Source organism: Heptranchias perlo, chromosome 2 (assembly GCF_035084215.1).
Source record: "Heptranchias perlo isolate sHepPer1 chromosome 2, sHepPer1.hap1, whole genome shotgun sequence".
NCBI classification, from domain to species: domain Eukaryota; kingdom Metazoa; phylum Chordata; class Chondrichthyes; order Hexanchiformes; family Hexanchidae; genus Heptranchias; species Heptranchias perlo.
Genome location: NC_090326.1, coordinates 123612983 through 123625013, shown reverse-complemented (window position 1 = coordinate 123625013; position 12031 = coordinate 123612983). Strand labels below are relative to the sequence as shown.

Sequence of the window (12031 nt, the reverse complement as noted above, 5' to 3'; positions counted from 1 at the left end):
CAGAAAACACTGGTGGGAGTAGTTTATAGGTCCCTTAACAGTAGCTATACTGTTGGACATGGTATTAATCAAGAAATAATAGGAGCTTGTAACAAAGGTAATGCAATAATCGTGGGGGACTTCAATCTTCATATAGACTGGACAATTCAAATTGGCAACGGTAATCTGGAGGACGAGTTCATGGAATGTATTCAAGACAGTTTCCTAGAACAATATGCATGTAACCAACCAGGGAACAGGCTATTTAATCTTGTATTGTGTAATGAGACCGGGTTAATTAGTAATCTCACAGTAAAGGATCCTCTGGGAAAAAGTGATCATAATATGATAGAATTTCACATTGAGTTTGGGAGTGATGTAGTTAAGTCCAAAACTAGAGTCTTAAATTTAAATAAAGCCAGTTACATAGGTATGAGGGGCGAGTTGGCTAAGGTAGATTGGGAAATTAGTTTGAAAGATATGACAGTAGATAAGCAATAGCAAACATTTAAAGAAATATTTCAATATTCTCAACGATTACACATTCCATTAAGCAATAAAACTCCACGGGAAAAGTGATTCATCCGTGCCTAACTAAAGAAGTTAAGGATCGTATTAGATTAAAAGAAGAGGCCTATAATGTTGCGGAGAAGAGTAGTAAGCTTAAGGATTGGGAAAGTTTTAGAAACCAGCAAAAGATGACCAAAAAATTGATTAAAAAGGGAGAAAATAAAATATGAAAGTAAACTAGCAAGAAATATAAAAACAGATTGCAAGAACTTCTACAAGTATGTAAAAGGAAGAGAGTAGCAAAAGTAAACTTTTTGGTCCCTTAGAGGATAAGGCAGGAGAAATTATAATGGGTAATAAGGAAATGGCAGAGACGTTAAAACAAATATTTTGTATCCGTCTTCACAATAGAAGACATAAAGAGCATACTAGAAATAGTGGGGAACCAAGAGGCTAATGAGAGTGAGGAACTTTAAAGTAATTAATATCAGTAGAGGAAAAAGTACTTGAGAAACTAATGGGACTAAAAGACGATAAATCCCCTGGATCTGATGGCCTACATCCTAGGGTTCTAAAAGTGGTGGCTGCAGAGATAGTGGATGCATTGGTTATGATCTTCCAAAATTCCCTAGATTCTAGAACATTCCCAGCGGATTGGAAGGTAGCAAACGTAACCCCGCTATTCAAGAAAGGAGGGAGGGAGAAAACAGGGAACTACAGGCCGGTTAGCCTGACATCAGTTGTCGGGAAAATGCTGGAAGCCGTTGTTAAGGAAATGGTAACAGTGCACTAAGAAAATCATAATATGATTAGGCAGAGTCAACACAGCTTTATGAAAGGGAAATCGTGTTTGACAAAGCTATTAGTTTTTTGAGGATGTAACTAGCAGGGTGGATAAAGGGGAACCAGTGGATGTTGTATATTTGGATTTTTAAAAGGCATTCGATAAGCTGCCACATTAAAAGGCTGTTATGGAAGATAAGGGCTCATGGGGTTGGAGGTAATGTATTAGCATGGATAGAGGATTGGTTAACAGACAGAAAACAGAGAGCAGGGAGAAAAGGGTCATTTTCAGGTTGGCAGGCTGTAAATAGTGGAGTGCCGCAAGGATCAGTGCTTAGGCCTCAGCTATTCACAATCTATATTAATGACTTAGTTGAAGGGACCAAGTGTAATGTATCCAAGTTTGCTGACGATACAAAGCTAGGTGGGAAAATAAGCTGTGAGGAGGACACAAAGAGTCGGCAAAGGGATATCGACAGTTTAGGTGAGTGGGCAAGAAGATGGCAGATGGAGTATAATGTGGGGAAATGTGAGGTCATTCACTTTGGTAGGAAGAATAGAAAAACAGAATATTTTTTAAATGGTGAGAAACTATTAAATGTTGGTGATCAGAGCGATTTGGGTGTCCTCATACAAGAAACACGAAAAGTTAGCATTCAGGTACAGCAAGCAATAAGGAGGGCAAATGGCATGTTGGCCTTTATTGCAAGGGGGTTGGAGTACAAGAATAAGGAAGTCTTACTACAATTGTACAGGGCTTTGGTGAGACCTCACCTGGAGTACTGTGTACAGTTTTGGTATCCTTATCTAAAGAAGGATATACTTGCCTTAGAGACGGTGCAATGAAGGTTCACTAGATTGATTCCTGGGATGAGAGGGTTGTCCTATGAGGAGAGATTGAGTAGAATGGGCCTATACTCTCTGGAGTTGAGAAGAATGAGAGGTGATCTCATTGAAACATACAAGGTTCTGAGGGGGCTTGACAGGGTAGAGGTTGTTTCCCATGGCTAGAGAGTCTAGAACTAGGGGGCATAGTCTCAAGATAAGTGGTCAGCCATTTAAGACTGAGATGAGGAGGAATTTCTTCACACAGAGGGTTGTGAATCTTTAGAATTCTCTACCGCAGAGAGCTGTGGATGCTCAGTCGTTGAATATGTTCAAGGCTGAGCGACAGATTTTTGGACTCTAGGGGAATCAAGGGATATGGAGATTGGGCAGGAAAGTGGAGTTGAGGTCGAAGATCAGCCACGATCCTATTGAATGACTGAGGAGGTTCAAGGGGCCAAATGGCGTACTCCTGCTCCTATTTGCTATGTTCTTATGAGTTCTACCGCTTAAAAATCAAATGCTTGTGTCCTATCACTGATTGTCCATTCCCCCAATCGATTTCAAAATCCTTGTCCTCATCATCTTCTCCCTATCTTTACAACTTCCTTTCTCAGCCCTATGTTCCTGTATGTGTCCTCTGCTTCACCTTCAGCTGTCGCAACCCCACACGCCAGAACCCCTTTCCTACCACCCTGCCTTACTGCCTTTCTACCCTCCTTCAAAAGCCTCGTAAAACCTGCCCCTGACCATGATTTCAGTCTCCACCTCTACCCCTTCTCCTGCCATTGCTTGGTTTCCAGTTATTTTTGTCTCTGGAAGGTGCTTTGGGATATTTTATTATGTTAAAGGCACAATGAAAATGCGAGCTGTTATTTGCTGCTCTGTCCTGATCTCCGCCAGAGCAGGAGTTGGGGTGCTATAATTGATCTCTGTCAAAGAGGAGAAAAATCAGCTGGGGTTGTAATGTTCTCCATCGTTGAATAGCTTGCTAACAGTCACTGTTTAGATTCAAACATGAAGAATGGCTAACTGGCTGAGGAAACGCAGGCCTGCTGCAACCCTTAAAAATGGACTCTAGCAAGAGTCAGCATAGTCAGGAGAGGAGGGGGAAAAGTTGGTTTCTCGAAATAGTCTTTTCAATAAACCTGTATATGGATGAAATGTAATCCTTAGATTTCAGTGTAAAGTTGTGTAAATAGAGGGGTTACATTACTATTCCATCCATAGTCTCCCCCTGGAAAGTGTGCTCAACTGTCATAACTCTTAATTACAGTATAGTAACAGTGATATCATGAACAGCTTAGGTCAGCTAACCCCACTTAGATTACTCTCGAAACAAAATCCCAGTATAACATTGCAGTTCGCCACCATTGAGAGATATCTTGCTTCTACTTCATCCAGTGCATTCTGGGCAATAGTGGATACAGGGGTACATGTAGTCTGTACTTTTGTGTAAAACTAGAACTGGGGCAAGAGGACTTTAAGTTAAAGAAGCCATACACTAGACTCAAAGAATGACTCCTTCAAGGTCATGGTGATTGACTTGTGGAGCTGACAGTTTTTTTTGAAAAAAAATAGCACGTTCTCCATTCACCTCTGGGACCTAGGTTTGAATTGGGTAAGATGGGAGTTTCAATTGCATCAATTCCTGAAAGAGTGCCTGTGGAAAATAATGAGCTCAATGACCAGAATGACATTTTTTGTTCCTACATTTTTGTGTTCCTTAAGACAACATATAAGCAAATATATTACAAAATAAAAGTAAAACTAGAGAAGTCCTGTGTAATTGGCATTTTATGCAGAATGCATTGAATGAAGGGGCACTCTTCACTAGTACTAAAATACCTAATAAACTGGATTTCTTCATAACGCATGTGGTTTAGAACACTGAGAAAAGTAGTAAACTATTGAAAGAAAGAAGAAAAATGTTCTCAAGTCTTTTGAATAGCAGAATACTCCCATGCTCAAACTGTATTTCTGTCTTTCTCATCTCCAGCATTCGATCACTTAAAGGTGCAAAGGGAAAGGATTGTGAAATTTATGTTCCAGTTGGAATTTCAATCACTACTGATGATGAGAAAGTAATAGGTGAGAACTCTGCTTTGCTGTTAAAATTGATTTATACTTGATGCTAGCTTTTAATTTACTTTAAGGGCAAATAATCCTATCCTACCTTTTACAAATTTTGTTACATGGCTTTTTTTCTGTACTCTGCTACTACAAAACACTAGTATTGCTATAGTTCCAGTTATATGATGCAGTATGAATTATGGTTTGGTATTATTCTTGCTTCTAATCATAACCTGTACTATTTGTGAATTTCATACCCAATAGCTGAAAAAGCATGCCACTCAACAAAAAGGCACTTAGTACCAGTAAGCAATTAAAATGCTAGTTGGTATACATTATCTAGGTGGCAAAGATACAAGGCAATAATTCATATAATGATTCAGTTATTATTGAGTGCTTTGTCACAATTTGTACCTTTTTGTCTCAATTTTTACCTCTCATTTCACTATTAACCTATAATTGTCTGGACATGGATATTCCTGGGGAGTTTTATCAGTTGAGTCCATATAGAATTAACAACAACAACAACTTGCATTTATATAGCTCCTTTAACGTAATAAAACATCCCCTGGTGCTTCACAGGAGCGTAATCAGACAAAAATTAACTAAATAACGACATTAGGACAGGTGACCAAAAGCTTGGTCAAAGAGAGAGGTTTTAAGGAGCTTCTTAAAGGAGGAGAGAGAGATGCAGAAGCAGAGAGATTAGGGAGGGAATTCCAGAGCTTAGGGCCTAGACAGCTGAAGGCGCAGCCACCAATGGTGGGGTGAAGGAAGTTGGAGGGGTACACAAGATGCCAGAATTGGAGGAATGTGGAGTTCTCGGAGGGTTGTAGAGGTGGAGGAGGTTACAGAGATTTGGAGAGGCGGGCTATGGAGGATGAGAGCTAATTAATTAAATTTCCCATAATAATTGAATAACGATTTAAAAAATCTTTAATATCTTTCCTCAAATCAAGATGGTAGTAGATACAGTAAAAGAAAAATACATAAAATATTTCTTATTGACTGATGTAATTAATTGTTTTGCTAATTTTGCCATCTCATGACATCAGTGATTTATGTTAAGGTATTCGTTTGGCTTAGTTGGAAGCACATTCGCCTGAGTCAGAAGGTTGTGGGTTCAAGCCTCACTCTAGAACTTGAGCGCATAATCTGGCCAGTGAGCTATGCTATTTAGATGGAATATTAAACTGGGGCCTCATCGTCCTCTTCATTTGGACTTTATAGATCCGTTGGCACGCTTCAAAGAAGAGCAGGGAGTTCTCTCAGTTTCCTAGCTAACAATTCTCCCTTAACCAATACCACCAAAAACAGATTAATTGGTATTCACCTTGTTGCTATTGATGGGATCTTGCTATGTGTAAAATAGCTGCCATATTCACCTATTTAACAGTTACTGTACTTCAAAATAATTAAATTTTGTAAAGTCCTTTGAGACATTATATAAATGAAAGTCTTTGTCTTTCTTTTTGGAGTATGTTTCCTTAAGCTATTAAGTCTCTTTGGTACCTCATACAAGTGGCGATCTTCAAGCATGTGCATAGTTAATGAGTATTGACTGGCTGTTCAGTCTTAGAAGCTTGCAGCTAAGCCTTTGTCCTCGCTCAATCTCCAGCTGCACACTAAAACACTTCAGCAAAGGTCACTGCACAGAGATAAGGAATAGGAGTCTGGATCATTTTTTTAAAACTCTTCCTAGCTCTGAAACAGTGAGGTCAATTATAGTCCCTCACTAATGCCCAGATTGAGACCAGGGACTGATCCTTTCTGGTCTATATGGTTCATTACCTCACCAGATGGTACATTTACTCACTAAGCCACTGGGGAACCCCATAAAGTTTCTATGCTTAATTATGTTCGGTGAAATTAAGTGACCTCCCCAATTAAATCCCATTTTTTTCCTCCCTCCCCTGTTCTATCTGCCAAGAAGGTAGGTAGCACGCAAATTGTTTTTGGACTCTGCTACTCTAATCAGTACTAGGATGTGGGCAATGGTGAGCAAAGTTGCCTTGTCCATTCCACTTTGAGAGAAAGCATCCTGACAAATCTGGCTGCCATTATCTCTTGTTTATGGAAACAGTGAGCACAAACCTGAAAAAAAAATGCTTCTGTTGAAACCAGTATGACATTTTTGAACTCTTACAGTATAGATAATAATTAACAGAGCATGTCTCTTGCCCAGTGCTTAATTCATACAGAACAGAAGGTCCAGTTTTGATCCCAGGTCTATACGGAGCTAATTTCAGCCACGGCTGCAATTAGGATTTTAGTAATCTGGGCTAAGGGGTTATAATTTGGCTAAGATTCCTGCTTCTGATCACTGTCCAGTGATCCTTGTTGGAAAGTACATGTATGGAATTGGATGAGAATAGAATCGGCTTGGTACTGATCTCGCCCTTGATCAAGTAGCCTGCCAGCACTCATTATCTAGCCTCACACATGAAGAATGGGCACATGGGCAAGGCATTGCAACTATACCCTAAGAGTTGATGCCATCAGAAGATGAGGGTAGAAAATTGGAATTAAAAAAAAAATTTAAGCTTTTGTAACTTTCTGCTGTTGCACTGAAAAATGAATTTTAGGACAGTTAATATTTAAAAAAAAGTTTTGATAGGCGTTCTTTGTCCAGAATTGTGGAGCCATTTTTCTTCTCTAGGTGAACTAAACCAAAATGGAGATCGGGTACTTCTAGCCCGCGGTGGTCGTGGTGGTTCATTCGTGACTAACTTTCTGCCTTCTAAGGGCCAAGCTAGAATTATACGGATGGATTTGAAGCTAGTAGCTGATGTAGGATTGGTTGGGTAAGTTGTAATTTCACATCAACTTAATTGTTCCCATGACAGCTGCTGATTTACTTTAATAACAAATAAATGTTTGTCTTGAATTTGTTGACTGCTTGCTTGTTTTAATTTTGATGTTGATCCAGATCTACCATCTCTGATGCTAGTTTTTTTTTAACGGCAAAATAATTGGAAGTTTGTCAACATGAAGAGATTGGTGCATGTGTGATAGGGTGAGCTGCTCATAGATGTAAGAAAAAAAATCACATTTTTTCACTTTTAGTGATTGAAAATAGAAAATGTTTCCCCATCCAGCAACATTTTTTAAAACTCTTTTTCTGGGGGAAGTGGTTTAGATCAAGTGTTTTCCTGCCCCAGTGTACTATTTGCCCTTTTGTAAAATTACTTAATATTAAAAAAAACTCACCACAGTGGCTGGCCTCCTGGCCAGAGCAGTGTTTCTGAGGCCAGGTGCTGAAACGTGACGTGTACCAGAATTGCCAAGTGTCACTTGTTAGGACTGAGGACAGGTTTATTGGTTTAAAAAAAGTTAGTGCATGTTGTTCTGAAAAATATACATGGCTCCTTATATTAAAATAGGTTTTCTATCAGTTTCACTATGAACGTAATGGAGATAGTTGATGAGGGTAGTGCGGTTGATGTGTATATGGACTTTCAAAAGGCATTTGATAAAGTACCACACAATAGACTTGTTAGCAAAATTAAAGCCCATGGGATTAAAGGGACAGTGGCAGCGTGGATACAAAATTGGCTAGGGGACAGAAAGCAGAGAGTAGTGGTGAATGATTGTTTTTCAGACTGGAATGGTGTTCCCCAGGGGTCAGTATTAGGACCAGGGGTCAATATTAGGACCACTGCTCTTTTTGATATATATTAATGACCTGGACTTGGGTATAGAGGGTATAATTTCAAAGTTTGCAGATGACACGAAACTTGGAAATGTAGTAAACATTGTGGAGGATAGTAATAGACTTCAGGAGGACATAGACAGACTGGTGAAATGGGCAAACACATGGTAGATGAAATTTAACACAGAGAAGTGTGAAGTGATGCATTTTGGTATGATGAGGAGAGGCAATATAAACTAAATGGTACAATTTTTAAAGGGGGTGCAGGAACAGAGAGATCTGGGGGTGCACATACACATCTTTGAAGGTGGCAGGACAAGTTGAGAAGGCTGTTAAAAAAGCATATGGGATCCTGGGCTTTATTAATAGAGGCATAGAGTACAAAAGCAAGGAAGTTATGCTAAACCTTTATAAAACATTGGTTAGGCCTCAGCTGGAGTATTGTGTTCAATTCTGGGCACCACACTTTAGGAAGGATGTCAAGGCCCTGGAGAGGGTGCAGAAGAGATTACTAGAATGGTACGAGGGATGAGGGACTTCAGTTATGTGGAAAGATTGGAGAAGCTGGGGTTGTTCTCCTTAGAACAGAGAAGGTTAAGGGGAGATTTGATAGAGGTGTTCAAGATCATGAATGGTTTTGACTGAGAAAATAAGGAGAAACTGTTTCCAGTGGCAGAAGGGTTGGTCGCCAGAGGACACAGATTTAAGGTGATTGGCAAAAGAGCCAGAGGCAACATGAGGAAACATTTTTTTATGCAGCCAGTTGTAATGATCTGGAATGCACTGCCTGAAAGGGTGGTGGAAGCAGATTCAATAGTAATTTTCAAAAGGGAGTAGATAAATACTTGGAGGGGAAAAAAAATTATAGGGCTATGGGGAAAAAGCAGGGGAATGGGACTAATTGGATAGCTCATTCATAGAAACATAGAAAATAGGAGCAAGGGTAGGCCATTCGGCCCTTCGGGCCTGCTCCGCCATTCAAAATGATCATGGCTGATCGTCTAACTCAGTACCCTGTTCCCGCTTTTTCCTCATATCCCTTGATCCCTTTAGCATTAAGAAACATATCTATCTCCTTCTTGAATGCATCTAATGACTTGGCCTCCACTGCCTTCTGTGGTAGAGAATTCCACAGGTTCACCACCCTCTGAGTGAAGAAATTTCTCCTCATCTCGGTTCTAAATGGCATACCCCGTATCCTGAGACTGTGACCCCTGGTTCTGGACTCCCCAGCCATCGGGAACATCCTCCCTGCATCTAGTCTGTCTGGTCCTGTTAGAATTCAAAGAGCCGGCACAGGCATGATGGGCCAAATAGTCATCTCCTGTGTTGTACCTACTGTGATACCATGAATGTGGTTGTTGACAACTCTACTTATTTTTGCCTCATGTTGGTTCCCATCATCCTCTGCTGCTTCATCTTAAGATGATGCCAGCCTATTTCACTGCATAACTTCGAAACAATGTGAAGATTGGGATTGTATGGCTGCCATCTTGTGATTATTTTTTTGAGAGTTTTTTTTAAGACTATTGTTAAACCTTATTGGTTTTCCTCTTAGGAGTTGTGAATATTCATTGTTTATTTGTTTGATAAATTATCGGTACAAACCCAATAATCTGTTAGTATGTTATGGTTCAGAATGTAGCTACAAACATGTAACAAGTTAGAAGCTCACTTTGCAAGGGCCTATTGTAACTGTTTAGAATTAACTAGGAAATAAAGAACGAACTTGCATTTATATAGCGCCTTTCACGACCTCTAGACGTCCCGAAGCGCTTTACAGCCAATGAAGTGTAGTCACTGTTGTGATGTAGGAAACACGACAGCCAATTTGCATACAGCATAGGTCCCACAAACAGCAATGTGATTGTGACCAGATAATTTTTTTAGTGATGTTGGTTGAGGGATAAATATTAGCCAGGACATGCCATGGGACCTTTTACAACCACCTGAGAGGGCAGATGGGACTCATCCGAAAGATGGCACCTATGACAGTGCAACACTCCCTCAGTATTGCGCTGAAGTTTCAGCCTGGATTACGTGCTGAAGTCTCTGGAGTTGGACTTGAACCCTCAGGGGCGAGAGTGCTAAACACTGAGCCAAGCCTGATACTTGACTATTTATTGAGTCTTTCCAATTTGAGCAAAATCATCTGTGAATTGTTCTATGGAGGCTTACTAAATTAACTAGAATGCCTGCACCTGGAAGCTGTGAAATTAAATCTAAAATTTTGGTAAGAGCCTGTGTAGTTTCTAGGAGCAGGTTAGTCATTCCCAATTTGCACTTCACTGATTACAACATTAAAAATGTTAACGAAGCAGTCTTGAAATAGTTCCAGGGAGTTTGTATAAATCTTCCAACACTAACGAACAGTGACATTAGAAGTGTAGTAAATAAAATAATATAACTGCTGTGACACCTGTATCAGCAACCTTTTTACTGAAAACTAACATCCATCATCCTGCTGTATCTTTAATAAGCTGCAAATGGACTTGCCTCAAATGTTGCCTTCATAGCTGATTCTTTGCAGCAGTTCCAGCAGTTCACTGTCAGAGTAGCTCAGTGAGATTGCTCTATTCTGTTTGCATCTACTGTACATTTGAATAGTTGCATACATGGTGGAGAGGATTCAGTTTGCATAAATGTCATGCAGATTGAATTTGTACCAGCTATTTAAACAAAGTATAGATTACACAAACAAAAAGTAAAGTGCAGCACTGAGGCTGAAGTAATAACAATTGAACTTCCCAATTGTTCTGTTTCATTAACTTGAAGTGCTGCATTGAATGTTGGATGAATTTTGTGTTTCATTGAATTTGGGCTATATAACTTAAATTGCATGCTAATTTTTCATTGTGCAACTCAGTGCTGTATCAACTTTTGCAGATTGGTGAAAGTTTTATTGAATGTACATTTTACTATTTCTTTTTAAGTTACTGGCTTCAGGTAACAGGTTTTCCTACCAATTGCAGGTTTCCAAATGCTGGGAAATCTACATTATTGAGTCAGCTGTCTCATGCTAAACCCAAGATTGCAGATTATCCATGTAAGTGTACCAGTGGAAGAACTTTGTTTTAAGATATTTTTCCTCTAATTCTTACCATCCCCCTCCTTTAGACTTCCTATGCTGCTTCCTCCAACTTGGAAGGTGTCTGACTAGAGGAGCACTGATATGGGGTTGGACTGTTACTCCTGTCAGTATTCTCAGTGTCGTCAGTTTTTTTTTCTACCATGCTATTCCAGCTAGCACTTTAAATATCTTCCTCTAATGTCAAAAGCTAAACATAGACTCAATAAAGCACACATTTGCCTATGGGGTACATTTTAGCAAAGTTAAACTGACATTAACTTTAGTAGTTCAATGCATTCTAATGTTTGATCAAAATAAAAATCTGTACATAACAAGCAAATGCAAAGTATTGTTTATCTTTGCTGCAGTTCCAGCACAGTTTTGTATGCAGTGTCACTGATTATGTTGCAACCGCAGATCCATTTAAAGTTATAGATTAACGTGAAATGGATTGTAATTTGAAAGTGAGTAATTCTCTTTACCTTGTTCCCTATTCAAATCATCCCAATCTTTGTTACTTTAGAATCACTGATTTGTGATGAATTAGAAGAAGAAGCCCTGCTTATCCAATGAACTAACCCACATTTGTAGATGGGGATCTCTGATAGGCAGCCTAGATTCCACGTTAAAACTTTGGAACGCTGGATGATTGCTTATCATGTTTTAAAATATGTTTGTAAATTCACCATGTTTTGTCACAGTTCAGTGTTTTGTGAAATATTTGAAACTCTTTGAAAAGATGTAACTTTAGCAGATTTGAGATTTGTGATGATTCTGTAAAAAGTAGAAAAGCACTGGGCTAGCTCAATGGTATTGTATAGGTTTTTTTTCTCTTAAGTCTTGTTGGTGCTATACAGCATATCCCTGGTGAGAGAGCAGACAAGCCATCCACTTCCAGATCTCTGCCAATACTGCTGTATAACTGGTTGTTAAGGAGTCTGCAAGAGCAAGCATCCAGAGTTCCAAAGTTTTAACGTGGAACCTAGGCTGCCTATCTGAGATCCCCATCTACAAATGTGGGTTAATTCATTGGATAAGCAGGGCTTCTTCTTCTAATTCATCACAAATCAGTGATTCTAAAGTAACAAAGATTAGGATGATTTGAATAGGGGACAAGGTAAAGAGAATTACTCACTTTC

At 39.3% G+C, this 12031-nt stretch overlaps 1 protein-coding gene across 1 annotated transcript in view; it reads left to right on the top strand.

Moving 5' to 3' along the window:
- The window catches only part of gtpbp10 (GTP-binding protein 10 (putative)), a 43020-nt gene that overhangs the window by 7080 nt on the left and 23909 nt on the right, over positions 1-12031 (top strand). Inside the window, exons 3-5 of the mRNA XM_068007054.1 lie at positions 4097-4188; positions 6830-6974; positions 10795-10868. Of these exons, the coding sequence (XP_067863155.1) occupies positions 4097-4188; positions 6830-6974; positions 10795-10868 (311 nt within the window). The remainder of the gene's footprint in view (positions 1-4096; positions 4189-6829; positions 6975-10794; positions 10869-12031) is intronic.